The sequence below is a fragment of the Oenanthe melanoleuca genome, chromosome 2, assembly GCF_029582105.1.
Source record: "Oenanthe melanoleuca isolate GR-GAL-2019-014 chromosome 2, OMel1.0, whole genome shotgun sequence".
Lineage (NCBI taxonomy): Eukaryota > Metazoa > Chordata > Aves > Passeriformes > Muscicapidae > Oenanthe > Oenanthe melanoleuca.
The window spans coordinates 48189158-48205663 of NC_079335.1; the positions used below are offsets into that span (position 1 = coordinate 48189158).

At 42.5% G+C, this 16506-nt stretch overlaps 1 protein-coding gene across 2 annotated transcripts in view; it reads left to right on the forward strand.

The window, feature by feature from the left end:
- Window positions 1-16506, forward strand: part of EMILIN2 (elastin microfibril interfacer 2) — a 38167-nt gene that overhangs the window by 12963 nt on the left and 8698 nt on the right. For both annotated transcript variants that reach the window (XR_008839888.1, XM_056485372.1), the window contains exons 3-7: window positions 10-185; window positions 1928-3862; window positions 9101-9433; window positions 9981-10019; window positions 16163-16300. Coding sequence is in view for 1 of the 2 variants with exons in the window: in XM_056485372.1 (XP_056341347.1) it covers window positions 10-185; window positions 1928-3862; window positions 9101-9433; window positions 9981-10019; window positions 16163-16300 (2621 nt within the window). In the remaining variant the exon portion in view is untranslated. The remainder of the gene's footprint in view (window positions 1-9; window positions 186-1927; window positions 3863-9100; window positions 9434-9980; window positions 10020-16162; window positions 16301-16506) is intronic.

Sequence of the window (16506 nt, forward strand, 5' to 3'; positions counted from 1 at the left end):
TCTCGGCAGATACCGAACGAGTTTCAGACCTCGGTACACAGTTGCATATAAGACAGTGACAGAGCTAGAATGGAGATGTTGTCCTGGCTACAGAGGGGAGGACTGCAGGGAGGGACCAGCAGAAAAGCCAAACACTGCTCGTCGTCCCGCAACGCCTGCGAGAGCTGTCGTGAAGAAAGGCACAGGTAACTGTCTGTTTGACTTTTGGTGTGCACAGTCTTGTCTGGTTTCTTGTTTTGTCTTCTTAGGCTAGGAATCGTTATGGTTTCTATTGAACTCAGCTGCTGGCAGGTACAAAAGACTCTGTGTGGTGGGAAAATAGCAGCCAGGCAATAGCAGTCCTGATGTAAAGAATTTCCTGAAGAATAACAGAGGAATGGGCAGTAGAACATTGGCTGGGAATGCCAGCTGGCTACTCATGGTTCCAGAAAATCTTTGGGTTAAGATTGTGGGTTTTGTAAGAATTTACAGGGTGGGGAGGTTATAGTTTCTCCAATGTACAGGGAAAGAAAAAAAAAAAGGAAAAAAGAGAATATTAGTAAAACAAACAAAAAACCCTCCAGATATTAATGATATGTAAGGGTTCCTAGCAGTTTCACAATGGGGTTTTTTTTTGACATTGTGAAGATTTTACAGATTCACGTTAGACTACATGCCTTAATAATGAGGAGTAAGGGAATAAGTATGGAAAAGCCTAAACTTCTGAAAAAATATCTTAAAGAATTATTGATGTTTGTTTGTGTAAGATACTGTCTTCTGAAAGGGCAAGAAGGAATGCTGTTACTGCCATATATGCCTTTTCTCCATTAAGAAAAAATGATAAACAGATGTGTCCTTCTGAAGAACTTTTTCCAACATAATTGGAGATTAGTGTCACATATAGCACTTAGTCAGATTTCCACTTGTGTCTTCTGTGTGGTGGAATGTATTGAATGACAGAATAGTCCCATAGATTATATACCTGCTTTAAAGACAAGCTTTTTAAGTATTTTGTTAGCCAACCTAAAATATTAATTCCAGAAGATGATAATAAAACATGGTGATATCTGCATCCTTCTCTTCTAGACAAAATTTAAAATTACTTTTGACTTTTCCTGCAGTTTATCCTTTCTTGACCTCTGATAACGTTTGTTTTCTGGGTTTTTTTCTGGATTTTCTGCAATTATTACACATTTTGCATGAAACTGAACATCCAGATTTGTACATGGCTTTGTAAATGAGGTCCTACTAATGACACGATTCAGATTCATTAATTGATTCATGATAGGTTAAAAGTAGAATGCAGGTAAAAGTCTTCTCTTTCTGATTTGCATTCTATGAGGATAATTTATTTTAATCTAACAGTTTTGAATGTGCAAATGTTATGCTTTTGTATATGTTTTTATTGCCTACTTAAATATATGCCAAATAATTAGGTATTTGTGAGGCAAGGGTGATAACTGGAGTATCTTGCAGAATCCCCTGTCATTTATGGGATTATATTTCAGTAAAACACAGTTCAGTAAAACACAGAAGCACAAACCCACTTCAGGCACATAAATTACTGCCACTGAAGTTTTCAGTGTGAATTCAGGGACAAATTATTGTTATAGGAGATTCAGGGGTTCTAAGGAGGTTGTGTATGGATCTGTACTGGTCTGTTATTTCTGCTGTAGCTTTGATCCATTGCTGAACAGGAGGGGTGATTGCCAGTTTCTTTATGGACACTGTATCTTGGCAGGAATTGGTCACTGTGCTAAAACTTTCAGTTCTGAGGGTTTTGATACCATATTATTTATAAATGACTGAAAATAGGAACAGAAAAGGCAACAAGCATTTGACAGTTTAAATAATTTCATTTTAAAGAAAAGTGAAGTTAACTGCAGCTGATTAAAACAGATACCACTGGGAATATTCACATCCACATTTTGTTATTTCTGGGAAACAGATGCAGAACCAACAGTAGCACCAGAGCCTCCGCCATATGAGAAGAGAATGCAGTTTCTTGAGGATGAATTATTTAGACTTACACGGTCTGTGATTGAGCTTCAGTCCTCTGTGGCAGGTGTGAATGAAAACCTGAAGCTGACTGTACAAGAGGATGCTAGCAAGATGCTGGTCACTTGGCTGAACAACCTTTATGACCGCCCAGAGCCTGACAGTGCAGTTGGTGGTGAAACAGACACTATTCAGCTGCCAGGACTCCTCAACAATAAAGATCAAAAAGACCCTTTTATTGATTTTGAAATGGAAGATATAAAAGCTGAGCTAGCTAAGGTCAAAGAAGCCTTGAAGATGAGGAATGATGAGCTGAAGGAACTGAATGGAAAAGTAAAAGGCTATGAAGGACAACTAAAGCAACTGCAGGAGGCAGCACAAGGACCTACAATAACAATGCCCCGTGACAATATCTATCAGGACTATATAGACTCAAAATTTGAGTCCCTCAGGCAGGAAATAATTGAAGGATTTGAAAAGAAAATGACAGATCTGAAGAACTCCTGTGAATACAGACTAGAGGATATTCAGCAGCAGTATGATGACAGTGAAAGTACCTGTGCAGGGATCATCGATGTTATAAGAGGAAAGGAGAATGACTTGAGGAAAGAAATAAATGATCTCCGCACTCAGATGCCATCAAACAACTCCAGTTGTTGCAAGAAGGGTGAGGGAAATGGCTTTGACCAACAGGTGGAAGATTTAGATAAGAAGATTGACAGAATTATGGAAGCACAGAGGATCTTGAACGTCAGAATAGACAATGAAATAATTCGCTTGTCCACTCCAGACCTAGAGGACGTGTTTGGGGAGAGGCTGGAGGAGCTGGATGCCAGGATGAATATTACGGAGCGGAATGCTGAGGAGCATTGTTTCTACGTGGAGGAGACTCTCCGTGGTGCTATCGCTGCCGAGGTGGACGAGCTGAGAGACTTGTTCGACCACAAGCTGCGGGCGCTGGAGGTTAGGCTGGGCGGGACCATCTTGGAGATCGCCAACGCCACGGACCCGGATGGAATGTTTGTTAATCCTGAGCCTGTCCTGCCCAGCGATGCAGGGTTTGCAAATGAGCAGTTTGCAGCAGAAATGAATTTCATGAAGGACAAACTGCTGTCGCTTGAGCAGCTCTGTGGGCAGAAATGTCAGTCTGCGCCGCGAGGTGCGGAGGACCTTCAGAAAAAGCTGGAAAATTGTAACAACAAGTACAACCACTTGCTTTTGAAAACAGAGAATAATTCTGTTCTCCTGCAGTCTCTAAATAGCTCTCTTAATGAGAAACTCAACTCAATCAAGGGTAACCAACGTGACATCCAAAAAATGCAGAGAGACGTTCGTGTGTTCCGATACAATCTAAATGCCATTGATAAAGATATGAAAAATCTTCAAGACGGCCTGAGTAGCTGCAGGGAGCAGCTTCTGGGTGTCAACTCAACATGCAGAAAAACACAAAGAGGTGTCTTCCGAAAAATTGACCAAATGCAGAGGACATTTGCAAATCAAACTGCTCATTCCAGTGATCATTGCTGCGGTGAAGTGAGAGAGAGACTAGAACAATTGAATGACCATATGCTGAATGATCTTAGCAAGTGCAAAGAAAAGACCCAGGGTGTCCAGGAGGGTGTTTCAGATGTTGAGAGCAGAGTCTCACATGTTGAAAAGGTCTGTGGCAAGCTGGATTCCGTTTCAGATAGCTTGCAGAATATAAAAGAAGGTCTGAATAAGCATGTGAGCAGCTTATGGAACTGTATCCGTGAAATGAATGGAACTATAGTATCTCATTCCACTGATATTGCTGGCCTCAAAAACTCTGTCCAACAGTTTCACAGTCAGGTTTCCAAAATCACCACAGACATTGAAGGCGTGCTGAAATCTCAGCCTGACACAAGTAAGTTTCTTGCTTATTTTTTTTTTTTTTACTCTGTATTTGTTTGTTTTTTGACTGGCTTTCCTTTTTGAAACTCTTAAAAAAGAACTAAACAAGGGAGGAAAAACTTAATATTACACAATTCCTACTTTGTTTTTGCAGTGACTCTAATTTTGGCTCTTTGCTCCAGAACACCACAGAGTACTTTGAGTGCTTTTGAACGTATCTTCAAAAAAAAAAAAAAAAAAAAAAAGTCTTACATGTTTTTTATATTTACTTTGAGCTAGAATAAAGAGAGTGGGAAAAGTAGTGATTTTGAACAGTGATTTTAAAGTGAGTTTTAAGTAATAATTGTCGGTATTGTTGCAGTTTATTTGATTTTATTTTTTTGTTTTGTTTCATTTTGTTGTTGAATATTATTCTGTATTCCTCAGGAAAAATTGAAAAGCAAATAGAGAAAACTGAGGTCAAATTAATTTGAATTTATGATAAGAAAGATTTCCTCTAAGTTGTGTTGTTAGCATGAGTTAATGTTTATAATTCAGCACCAACTCTTTCATCTAGAAGTTTCACAAATGAGCTCTGGCATATCTTGGCATGGCAATATAAGACTTCTTCTTATAGCTCTCCCAGAAGCTTGCATTCCCACAAGGTCCTTGGCAGTACTTGGCACATGCCAGCTGGCAATATTTTAGCACCTCAGCCAGTTCTGTTAATAGTCCAGCATGTTGGTGCACATCTACCTCTGCTTGTTTAAAGTTTGCATTAGAGCAGCAGAGAAGCTGGGGCACATTCCCTTTGGCTCAGAATGCTGGGAAATGGTAACCTTAGCATGCTGGTGAGCCTTGCCATGAAGGTTTAGAGACTTAGCCAGATGCCACTCAGCTTCCTCTGCAGTTCTTGCTCCAAATTTCAGCAATGGGTTGTTTTTCTGAGAGCTGAAGTTTACAGAAGGAAGCTGAGTTCCTGTTTTCCTGTTTCTCTTAGCATGACGCAGAATCATAGGATTTGGAGACTGCTCTGAAACTGCACTCTTCAGTTGGTTGATGCTTCTGGTTTTAATTCTGTGCATGTATGAGATAAATAAGAGGCCAATTTCTTTGACTGGCCTAAAATTAGAAGAGGTGCTGTGCTCTGTTGCAGCTGATGGGAGAGAGATCAGATGCGAGACTCTTGTGTGTTCTTAACTAGCACTAGGGAGAACATTGGAGAAAGGTCTAAGATACATGTAGGCAGTAATCTTTCTTCTGGGATTTGAGGCAGGTGTTCAAGTTACCTCATGGGTTGCCTTTTTCAGCCCCTGTTACGATGTAAATACCTTTAATTAAAACATTAATTAAATTAATAAGAGCACATCTATGTTTCCATGAAGTAATAGCTTTTCAGGCCAGACCCCTCCATCCACCAGTGGGTGTTAAAAGCCTGTGGAAGGATGCTGCTGCTGGGTCTGGGATGCAGGCACTCTGAGCATCCCTTGCTGCTCTGGGGTGCCTCTGGCCTCTGAAGGATTTGTGAAGCACACACTGCAGTTCCCAAATGTTTCCAATTACAATAACACTGTCTGGCACAGCAGCCTAAGTAAGTTTTGATGGCAGGAGTTGCAGAAAGATTTTGGCAGAAGAGCCTTTTTTGGAAGTGGTTTTGGGAGCCCTGCGACGTGAGTTGGGGTATGGCTTTAACTATTTTTACATCTGTGATCTGCAGCATTGTCTCCCATACCAGTGTTATTTGACAGGAAGACCTGGACTTGGATCAGTGGAGAGTTTCTTATGCACGATTTGCCAGCATATTGTAGCATTCAGATGATGTCATTTCACTTCAGAGGGGCCGAAACAGAAACAAGTTGTTACTAATAAAGTTGTTGAGGGCAAGTAAGGCAAGGATGTGTTGCAAGAAATAAAACATAAAGTCTTACCAAGCAATGTAAGACCAGTGAATTCAAATTACCCTCATCTTAAAAATATGGCTGTATTTTCTTTCATATTTTTTTCAGGGGTTTCAAATGCCTCAATCCAAACTAAAAAGTCAACTTAGCAAGTGACCGTGCATGAGGTACAAACAGAGAGACCAGAAATGTATTTAATTTGTTGTAATTCCTGGCAAAGGTAATGAAATGTCCTGCAGCACACAAGGCAATGGGGACAGCAGGCAGTGGTCTGGTCTAAGCATTTAGGGTGCCATGTATGATGTGCTCTCCAAGGTAAAATGATCCAAGAGCTTTCCATCCACATTAGATGGTGCCATCCCCCAGCTCCATGCCCTGTAGTCTCAGTTGTTGTCATTGCACTCTGTTCCTCTCTGTGGGTATGTTTGCTTCTCACATGGCACGAAACTGAAAGCCATGTTAAATTTGGTGGTCTCTCTTAACTTACTGCCTATTAATATATATATATATCTGTCCAGGAAGTTTTCCAGGAATCCAAAGTGTGGTCTTGCAGCCAGATACCGTGCTGGGAGTGCAGTTTGCCTTGGTTACAGTTATTTGACCTGACCTGCAATTCCTGTGATAGTTTTTTGTGTAGCAGGGTTTTGAAACTAACAGCAAAATGTTGTCTGATGAAGTTGTGGCCTAAGAAACCAAGTGTGTGCTCTGCATTACAGCATGGATAAAATGCAACATAAAATTTTTAATGCTGTAGTGTGAATAGTCAGTTCCTCTAGGCTCCCTGTGAGCTTGTGCACAATGCTGCTTTCTAACAGGACTGTAAAATCCCCCTGGTGTCCATAACGAAATTCACGTGAGGTCTTTTTGGCTTCTTGTGAGAGCAGTGACAGATTCCTTTGCTCTCTAGTTAGCTTTATGCAGCTTGTTCTGTGTGCTTTGGGGGCTGAGGAGAGCATGAGAAGATGCTGCTAAGTGACGTGGTAACCACACTGTCACTCACAACAGTGGTGGCAAGCAGAGCAGCAAGGATGCTGCTGCTGAGAGCAGTGTTGCTGTTCTTAGCTGTGTAAGGATCTCAGCTCGAGTCTTTGCCTTCCCAGACAGGTGGGAAGATGATGGGAAGATTGTGTTCATGGCCTGCTCAGCAAAGTAAAAGCAAATCTCTACTCACACATATATAATTGCTTTCACTTGAAGCTGAGTTTAGGCAAGTGATTCTGGATTTAGTGTTATGGAGATGGGACAGTTCTGAGTATGGCAGTATTGATGTTACATGAAAGGAAGGAGTTTGCTCAGGATATGGGACTTCAGCAGTTGATTGTTATTTAAAGGTCTAAAAAAGCAAGCAGAGAAATGTATTCATTTTCCCAGCGTTATCTCAAATAATTGTGTTAATAATCTTAGCATAATTGACTCAAGAATTGACAAGTACATGCATCCCAAGGTAAATTACTTTGTCAATTTATTTTTTTTCAATGAGGTTAGTATGAAGATTTTAGTTGAAGGTGTAAATTAATGCCTGCGTGGACAGAAGTTGTTTTACAAAGTCAATAATTCTGTTAAAAAATTCACTTTAATACTTTCATGTTTTTCTGAAAATTTTTATAAGTTTTTTTTAATTTTAAGGTTTTTTATGAAAATAGTTTTAATCCATTTAAGCAAACATTTTGCTGTTTGTGGACAGAGTCACTTAATGAGCTTCAGAATGTTGTGGTGCATCTCTTGTATGAGTTTCAATTCTTGTGGTTAAAAGTCAGCCAGCAAAGCTCAGGGAGGTTTTATTCTAGCAGCCATATCTAGCCAATTAATGCAGGTGGTGTGAGACTATGACTTCAACAGCCTCCCAATTCTCCTGAAGGCTTATGTGGGCTTTTAAGGCTTTCATGAGACTGAAAACAAGAAATGAGATTCACAAGGGTGAAGTGCAGGTGTCCAGTAGACACAAAACAGCACGTGGGCTGTCTGATGCTGTCTGCACCCCAGCCATGTGTAGGGGACTCTACCTGCACAACTTTGCTGTAAGCTCTTCTCCCAAAGTGCAGAGAGAGGCTCTCCTGGGGTCCCCAGACACACAGCAGAGCCAGGGGAAGCCTCACACCACATCTGCTGCGCAGCACAGCCAGATGGCTTAGCCCTACCCCTGGTGAATTTGCCTGGGCTGATTTTGGACTGTAGTGGATTGAAGTGCTTCACTGTGAGCACCACTGGGAGAGGTGGTCTCCAGTGGGGACCTTGGCAAGCATCTCTGGTGTGGGATGAGTTGTATCAGATAAACGTGCAACAGGATGTTTGCCCATTTCCACAGAAACTCACATCCATCCCTGCACCTAAAGACATGTTTTGGTCTCAAAATGCAACCAAAGTAACTTATGCTGAAGTTTAATTTAGCTTGAAATTCTGTTTATTGTGTGTAAAAGCTGTCATTGCATCTGCTAAAAGCTACACATTTGTAAATTTCTGTTCTTAGTGTAAATGCAATTCAGCTTTCCTCTTGGGAGGGCATTGCATCCTTAAGTGTCATCTAGGACTTCATTTTTATGAATTAACCAGAATTCCCATAAAGGGCTTAGAACCTGACCAGATACACAAATGAAATCATGTCAGTGCTGTTCAACCCTGATGTCATATGGGTTGGCTGCCCCAGTGGAAAAGCTTTTCAATGGTATCTCATCTGTTTAAACAACAAAGAATTTTCTAGTAAATTGTATCCTTGACTTCTGCCTTCATTGTCTGAAAGTGTTAGTAATGGAAGTACTTGAGCATTTAAGTTTGTTGCTTTTTAAAGTAAGGGAAAAAAACCTCTTAAGTCATGTTCATTTACTGATGTTTTTTGCTGTGGATAATTTTCTTTATGATTGTACTAAAGGGAGGGACAGCCTTGTGCTGAGAGTTGTGTGAGTACAGAGTAGAGAGCAAGCACTGTGGGTGTGAAGGGTTGAGAACTGAAGTGAAAGGAGAGACAGAGACAGGGAGAGGGAGAGAGAGAGAGCGAGAGAGAGCGCGAGCGAGTGCATGCTCTGGAATGAAGGTGCTGGTGGGAATAAGTGTGATACTTGCCCTGCTTGATGCAGAAGGGCCAGCCAAGCTGGTGTAGCAATTGAATGAATGTTCATAACTTATTTGACTGCTGCTTGTCCTGTTTCCAGGCTGTCTTCATTCCTTTCCCTGTGTCCCACAGGCTGTGAAGAGTGGAGTCTGTAGTACTTCAGCAGTGGAATGGCGTTTAGCCAGTGCAGTCTTGGGTCTGAGGGAGCAGGTGGACTCCCACTGAGTTCTGCTTTATTTTGAAGTATTTATTATGCAAAACTATGCAAACTTGTGTTCTATTTCAGGTGAATAATTTTGTATTTTTCCTCCTTTCCATGGTGCCAAAGGGCGGCCAGAAGTGCCGCAGCACCCGTTGCCACCGCGGCCGCCCCTGCAGCCCCAGCCTGGCATCTCCCTGCTGCCATCCCGGCCCAGGATGCAGCCCCCACGGCACAGGATCCCCCTGCTGCCCCCACAGCCCAGACCTGCTCCACGCCCGGCCCTGCCAGGCTCAGCAGCGGCGCCGCTCCTGCCCGGAACAGCCGGCATCATCCTGGAGACGGGGGAGGCAGGGCCCCCCGGCGCGGTGCTCATGTCTGGGAGAGGGCGGCTCAGGAGTGCAGATGGCCAGGCTGGCCAGAGTACCATGCCCATTGCTGAGGGCTATGCTGGAGCACCAGGTGAGAGAGCCAGGCGGGCAGGGCATCGCTCCTGGGTGAGCGCAAAGGACGTGTCGGGTCCTGCTGGAGAGGTGGCACTGAGATCTGCTGTGCCTTACCAGCCTTTTGGCTTTTCTGGATGCCCACTGAGGCTGCAGCTGCTGCTGGGTGATTTGTGAATGGGCCTCTGCAGCCTCCAGCTGGCTGCAGAACTAGGGGAAATGCAGTGCCAGTTTTGCTGCCTTTTCAAGGATGCACAAAGCATGAGGTCAACAGAGATGATGTAAAACCCCTGGTAAGACAGCAGTCTTTGCCACTAGGGAAATTTAATTTTTTTTTTCTTTCCATAATTAGTGGATTTAATACATTGAAGTAATAACTTGGTTCTCTTTGCTGTGACCACCCCAGTTTAACAATAATTGAGCATTTCATAGGAGATGCTATTTAGCAGCTGTTTTGGTAGATTGCTGTTCAGTAACCAGGGATGCTTTTTAGAGGACTGCAGTGATATTTGGTCATAATGTACTCTGCTGTATACTGAGTCACCCATACTATTTTTCCTTTGCAGGATATCCAAAGCCATCTCCTTCTCCCACGGATTCACAAGGTAAGGCAGTTTCCTAGAAATTTTTCAAATGGGTTCTTAATGTTTATTTCAGTCCCTGGAAGGTCATGGCTGAGAGAAAAAAAAAAAAAAAAAAGTGTTCATTTTTAGTATTTAAGTTTAGCATTGAGGAAAATCTGACCAATTTTTGCTAGACCTAAGCATTAAAACATAATCTGTATCTTCTGAAAATATGGAGGTGGGGAGAGGAGTTGGGTTTTGAAAAACCATTTTGGGTTTTTGCTACTTACTTCACTAGGTGTTTCTAAAATACAGAGTTTGTATTTTCTAGTTAATGTCAGGTTGGTCCTGTTTGCTTTCTAAATGAGAAAATAAATATATATTTACTATGGTTTTATTATTTTTTTAATGAAACATGAAAAAGGCCAAGGATTAAGATCTTGAATAACTGCTGGCATCTTAGTCTAGTGCATGAGGTTTTTCTCCTTTTGGGAGAGTATCTGTCTTTGTTATAGTCACTAAGGCTTGAGTTCTTGACTTCAGTGAAAGCAGAAGATTTCCAATGCAGTTTTCTTGGTTTACTGGGGTGCTTTTTTTATAATTGTTAATATCATAATTTATTTATTAATTTGTATGATGAACAGGTATAAAATTTATGTGGAACGTGCTAGTTGGCCTAGATAGCTATGTTGATTGGGTGCTGCCAGCCCTGCAGCCTCATACTAATATTATCAAACCCTGGGGAATGGTATCCTTGATCAAAGTATTTTCACATCCTCTTAAAAAAAAAGTTATTTAATCTAAATTTTTTTCAGGAAATGTGGGCAATAGATGGAAGTAAAGCATTAAGGCTTTATGGAATCAAAAAACCTACTGCCCCAGGACTTAGTTTAATGGCCATAACAAAATCACAGATTCACTTCATGAAGAATGGTCTGGGGACTGACAAAAAAAGAATTGTCAAGAGTTCATGCTCTCATTGTGATATTTATACCTGCTAATTAAAATTCCATCATAGCCTGAAAGCAATCTTTTTGCATTTGAGGATTGTGGTAGTAAGAACAGGCAGCAATAGATGAGGTTCCTGGAAGAGGATAAGAAGTAAAGAAACATTCATTTATCTTGATGCCAGCAAAGCCAATATAGATGTCTAGATTTCTGTGATAAATTGATTTCCTGGGGGTTTTCTTCCCATTGCAATTTATAGATGGCAGTATTTTAGTAAGTTTATGTTAAAACTGTGTGAAACAGTAGGTTGTTAAAGTGTTGATAAGGCAGGAGTGCTCCCATCTGCTGCTTGGTGGAACATGTTGGTGGAACAGTTCCCACCCTGGGATCCAGAGGGAGGTGGGCTTGACCAAGGAGTTCATTTTCCTGATCCATGCCACTGAATACCTCTCTAAATACAAGATATTACTGCAGATCTGTCCTTAAAATTTTCACAGTGTGCCTTGCAGGCCTCCATGATAGATTGTCAGGAAAGAGAAGGGTGGTACCAAAAGCTGTTAAGACTTCTGTGGATTTAGAGCATTTACATCCCTAATGTGTCCTTAGTGTGGACAGGCTGGATTGATGGGCTGAGGACAGTTGGATGAGGTTCAACAGGACCAGGTGGCACTTTGGCCATGATAAAGTGCTGCAGTGCTTCAGGCTGGGGGCAGAGTGGCTGGAAAGTGCCCAGAGGGAAAGGACCTTGGGGTGCTGCTCAGCAGTGGCTGGACATGAGCCAGTGCCCAGGTGGCCAAGAAGCCAGTGGCATCCTTCCTCTGTCACAAATTGTGAGGCCAGCAGGAGCAGGGCAGTGATTCTTCTCCTCTCCTTGGCACTGGTGGGGACGCACCTCCAGCGCTGTGTCCAGTTCTGGGCCCTCAGTTCAGGAGGGACATTGAGGGGCTGGAGCATGTCCAGAGAAGGGCAACAGAGCTGGAAGGGTCTGGAGAAAAGTCCTAGTAGGGGCCGAGGGTGTTTATCCTGGAGAAAAGGAGGCTCAGGGGTGACCTTATCGCTCTAGAACCACCTGAGAGGAGGCTGTGGCCAGCTGGGGCTCGGCCTCTTCTCCCAGGCAACAAGCAACAGGACCAGAGGACACGGCCTAAAGCTGTGCCGAGGGAGGTTCAGATTGGACATGAGGAAGAGTTTCCTCAGAGAAAGGGTGATTAGACACTGGAACAGTCTGCCCAGGGAGGTGGTGGAGTCCCGATCCCTGGAGGTGTTAAAGGAGAGACTGGACGTGGCACTCGGTGTCCTGGTGTAGTTGACATGGTGGTGTTCGGTCACAGGTTGGCCTGGATGCTCTCAGAGCTCTTTTCCAACACGACTGTGACTGTGATTCTGTGATTCTAATTGTCAGTGTCTGATGAAGAGAGCATTCTGGGACAGAATGCAGCAGTTAACAGTGCTGTGGAAATTCACAGCTGAGGAAGAGAAGATTTTTGGCTTATTGGAGGAGGAACTTACTGTGTGAATAAGGCATCAGGGAACTGTCTAATTAGTTCTGGACAACCATTTATAATGTCTTTGGCAGTCTTCACCCAGTACATTTTGTGGTACTCAAATTCAAATTTGAAAGATGACCGGACCTTCTTGTACTATAATTCCTAATATAAGAAGCTTGTACTATTAAAATGGCCTTCTGACTACTCTCTTTCATTTCTCTTTCTGAATAGCTTCTGTTACATAAAAGCACTGCTCAGGAAGAAGTTGAGGGCTCGAATTCCATCTCCTGGGACTAAAGCAGCCTACTTTCATGCTTTTCTTGAATGCTAAGGCATGATTTGCATATTTTCAGTACCAGAGCATTTCTTGATTCTTTTTTTCCTTGGCTATCTGCATGCATCTCACAGTATAAAGTTGTAGGTGAAGATCTTTAAGGACTTACAAGTATTAATAAGAGAGTACAAGATAAAATATTGCATAGTAGCTCATAAAGGCAAGGAGTTTACAATAAAGGTGAGTTAAGTGTCAGGACCTGAGAGCATCCATTTACCCTTTTTAATACAGGAAGAGTAGGATATTTGTATGAGGAGCAATAGGTAAGTGCTGGAGCAATATTCTCTTGCTGCAGTGTGAAAGGATGGAGTTGCAGGAGCAGACAGCTGTTACTAACAGACTCAGGAGGAAAGTGTGTGTGTCTTCATAACACACTGAGATATCATCCACTTCAGAATCAGTGTGACTTAGCAGAGCAGCTTCACTGAGCACTGGCTCGTAGGAATCAGTGTTCACATCAGTGCTGTGCTGCATGGCCAACCCTAGGCAGGAGGAATGGTTCTGAAAGTGAGATGCTAAGGTAAATTTGGAGAGTTAAAAAAAAAAAAAAATAGGCAGGGAAGTGGTAAATTGCTTGTGTTTTTGTCCCATTTGCTCTAACTGAAATTATACTTTGCCTCCATTTAGATTTAGGAGTACTGATCATTTGTGAGAGGAAATCATAAGGGAATCATAAATGCCTACTAACAAATGAATTACATACTTACATCTCTCTTCTGTGTCAGTTCTTGAAGAATCCTCATTCCAGTTGCTGAGCAGGTGTCAGCAGCACTATCACACTTTTTTTTTTTTTTTCTCCTTTTCTCTTGATAGCAAATGCCTATGTTGTGTGCTGTTTTGTTTTGCTTAATGATTTTTTTTTTTTTCTTTTCTTTCCTTCTGGCCCTTGGGCTCTGTGGGAGGCATGAACTGGGCTTGGCAATCAAAAAAGAGGTGGAGAACCAGAAACACAACTAGCAGATGGGTGGAAATAGATGTAAACTAACAAAGGCCATGCATCTTCTGTGGTTTTTTTGACTCTTCAGAATGCATTACAGTAGTGTAGATTGCTCCTGCTCACCTGTGCATAATATAAAATATAAAATGCCTAGCAGTTTCTTCATCAGGACTGTGTCTGTGGTTCACAGCTTTAAAATGTTTTAATTTTTTTTTTAATTATGTTTGTACTTCCACAATATTGACTGCTTAAATGAAAATAAGTGTCCAAGCCTGGACTTTCCCTCTATAAGCTGAGCTTTGATCTTTGCATGAAGTGTTTGCAGGAGGGGACATGTGGGAGAAAGTGGTGCAGCCCTCTGTAAAGTTCTGCTAAAGCAGTGCTGAGCTGTTGGTAGGAATTGTGAAAACTTCAAACAGACACAATTCCATCTAGAAGAGTGGAAGAGAGCCCAGACATGCTGCATCTTTACTGTGTCTCCATACATGGACCCCTGAACTGATCTACAGGATATTTAGACAGGTGTAAGATTTCTCCTTTGAATAGATACGTATGGTGTGTGAAACTAGGCTGCTGATCTGAAACAATTTCATCAGCATAGCAACAAATAGTTACTTCTAACAACTATTCTAGCAATTAGTGACGGAAAATCTTGAAGGAAGGAGGTGGAGAGCCAGGGCAGGCTCAGATGGCACCAACCCAGGATGACACCAAACAGGACTATAGCTGCTCCAAAGCTGGCAGTGTTTCTGGGCTTGTTCCTTTTGTACAGTGTGACTGCAGGCAAAAGAAACCTTTAGAGTGAGCCAACAATCTGAGGTGTGTTTTCAGTTAGAGTCTCAAGGTAAGCTGAGAATAGCTCTCTGGGTCAGAATTGTTCAGTTAAGGTGGTGGAGCTTTACAGAAGCCGTTGAAGTAGATTTCCTGCAATTAATCTTGGTTCTTTCAAATAACCTCTTCTTAGCTTGCAGGAGCACCTGCAGGCACACTGGCAGGTAGGAGTAATGAAAAAGAGCTTCTGTCTGTCTTCTGAGCTTGAGACAAAATGCTGAATAAGAAGATTTCCAAAGATACGTGAGGCAGCTGCTTACCAGCCCCTGAGGGAAATCAGCATAGTTATCTGCCAGTTTTGAAGTTGCAGGCATGTCTTCCCCTTTGTCTTCTCCTCCCCAGGCCCCAGGCTGAGTTACTCAGAAAAACAGTGGATAGCAGAGCATTTGTATATCCGTATTTTAGATTAAGTTATGTGACTTTTTAAACTTCAATTTTGAAGCAACATCATCTGAATTAGATTGGATTTTATGAAAAGCATTTTTACCCAGAGAGTAAGTGGGCACTAGAACAGGCTGCCCAGAGAAGTGGTGACAGCACCAGCCTGGCAGAGTGGAAGAAGTGTTTTGACAACGCTCTCAGGCACAGGATGTGATCTTTGGGGTGTCCTGTGCAGGGCCAGGAGTTGGGCTTAGATGTTCCTTGTGGGTCCCTTTCAATTCAGGATTTGGTGAATTTAGCATTTGTTGCTGATGGGCATCTCTGATTGAGAGGGAGAGGCCAACCATTAATTTTAAGGAAGGCAGAAGGAGCAGGGTGAAACAGCAGCTGTGGACAGCTTTAGGGCATTTGTTGTTTAGTTACTTGCCCAGACAAAGCAGCAAGAATTGACTACTTCTAGCAGTGTGTACTGCCTTAAGGAAAATGTTTAAAGGGAAGGTAACTGGAATGGGACTAATAAGTGGCTGAGCACTGTCTGTTAAAAGTAAAAATTAGTCTTAATTGTCCAAATTATATTTTATCCAACTCAGTCTAACAACAGTGTTCATCTAGTAGCCAGATAGCCACTATAAAATACCTAAGTGTCTGTTCTGCTGAGAAAAGAAGAAAAAATTGTAAAGTGAGAATTCCCCCAAAAGAGAAGTGCTGGAGAGAGACAAAAGGTTCTCTTTGCATTAATACTGAAATGTTATATAGTCTTACAGCCATTTTCACTACACTTTGGCAGAGAACGTGGGAGATCTAAGCTGTGCACAGCTTCTCAACGTGACAAGGAAAGCTGGCATGAGCTATAATCTTTAGCATTCCTATGGCCATGGTGATAGTGATGGAGAGTGGAGATGTTGAAAGGCAGCCTCTGGCCTGAAGGTCTTTGGCAGAAGCATTGCTGAAGTGAAGGGTGGTAGGATTTCCACTGCCAGCATTTACAAACCATGTACTGTTTCCTTAGAATGGAAAAAAAAAATCCCAAAAAACCTGTGGCCAAGGCAGGAACTTTATGGTGCTCAGTAAATTTTATGGTAAGACACCTGGGGCCTAGGCCAGCAATACTAACTAGTATTCTGCTAATTCTGGCATCCTGCAACTGGCAGGATTAGTCCTCCTGGAGCATGTGCAGGAACAGAGGCAGTGGATTATAAAGCATCATAGGGAAAAGGCTGTGTTATCATCCTGATGTGACTCTGACTCATGTTGTTACCCATTTCAGGACCTGCCTCTGCTGCTGTGCCCTCTCTGGTGTCATTTTCTGCTGGGCTCACACAGAAGCCTTTCTCCAGTGACGTCGGTGTGGTTCACTTCAACAAAGTGCTTGTGAATGATGGGGACTATTATAACCCCAAAACAGGTAACAGCCAAAGAATGCACCCACAGACAGGCTACAGGCAGGAGCATGGCCTGCCAGTGTTCCATGTTACCTCAGGCCTGGTACACTGAACAAGTGAAGTAAGTCCATCTAAACCAGATACATGGGGGTAAAATGGGAGGAGAGGAGAGGAGAGGGAGGTGTCCCGTTCTGAGTGGCTGTGGCCAGCCCAGTCTGTCTCTCCCCGC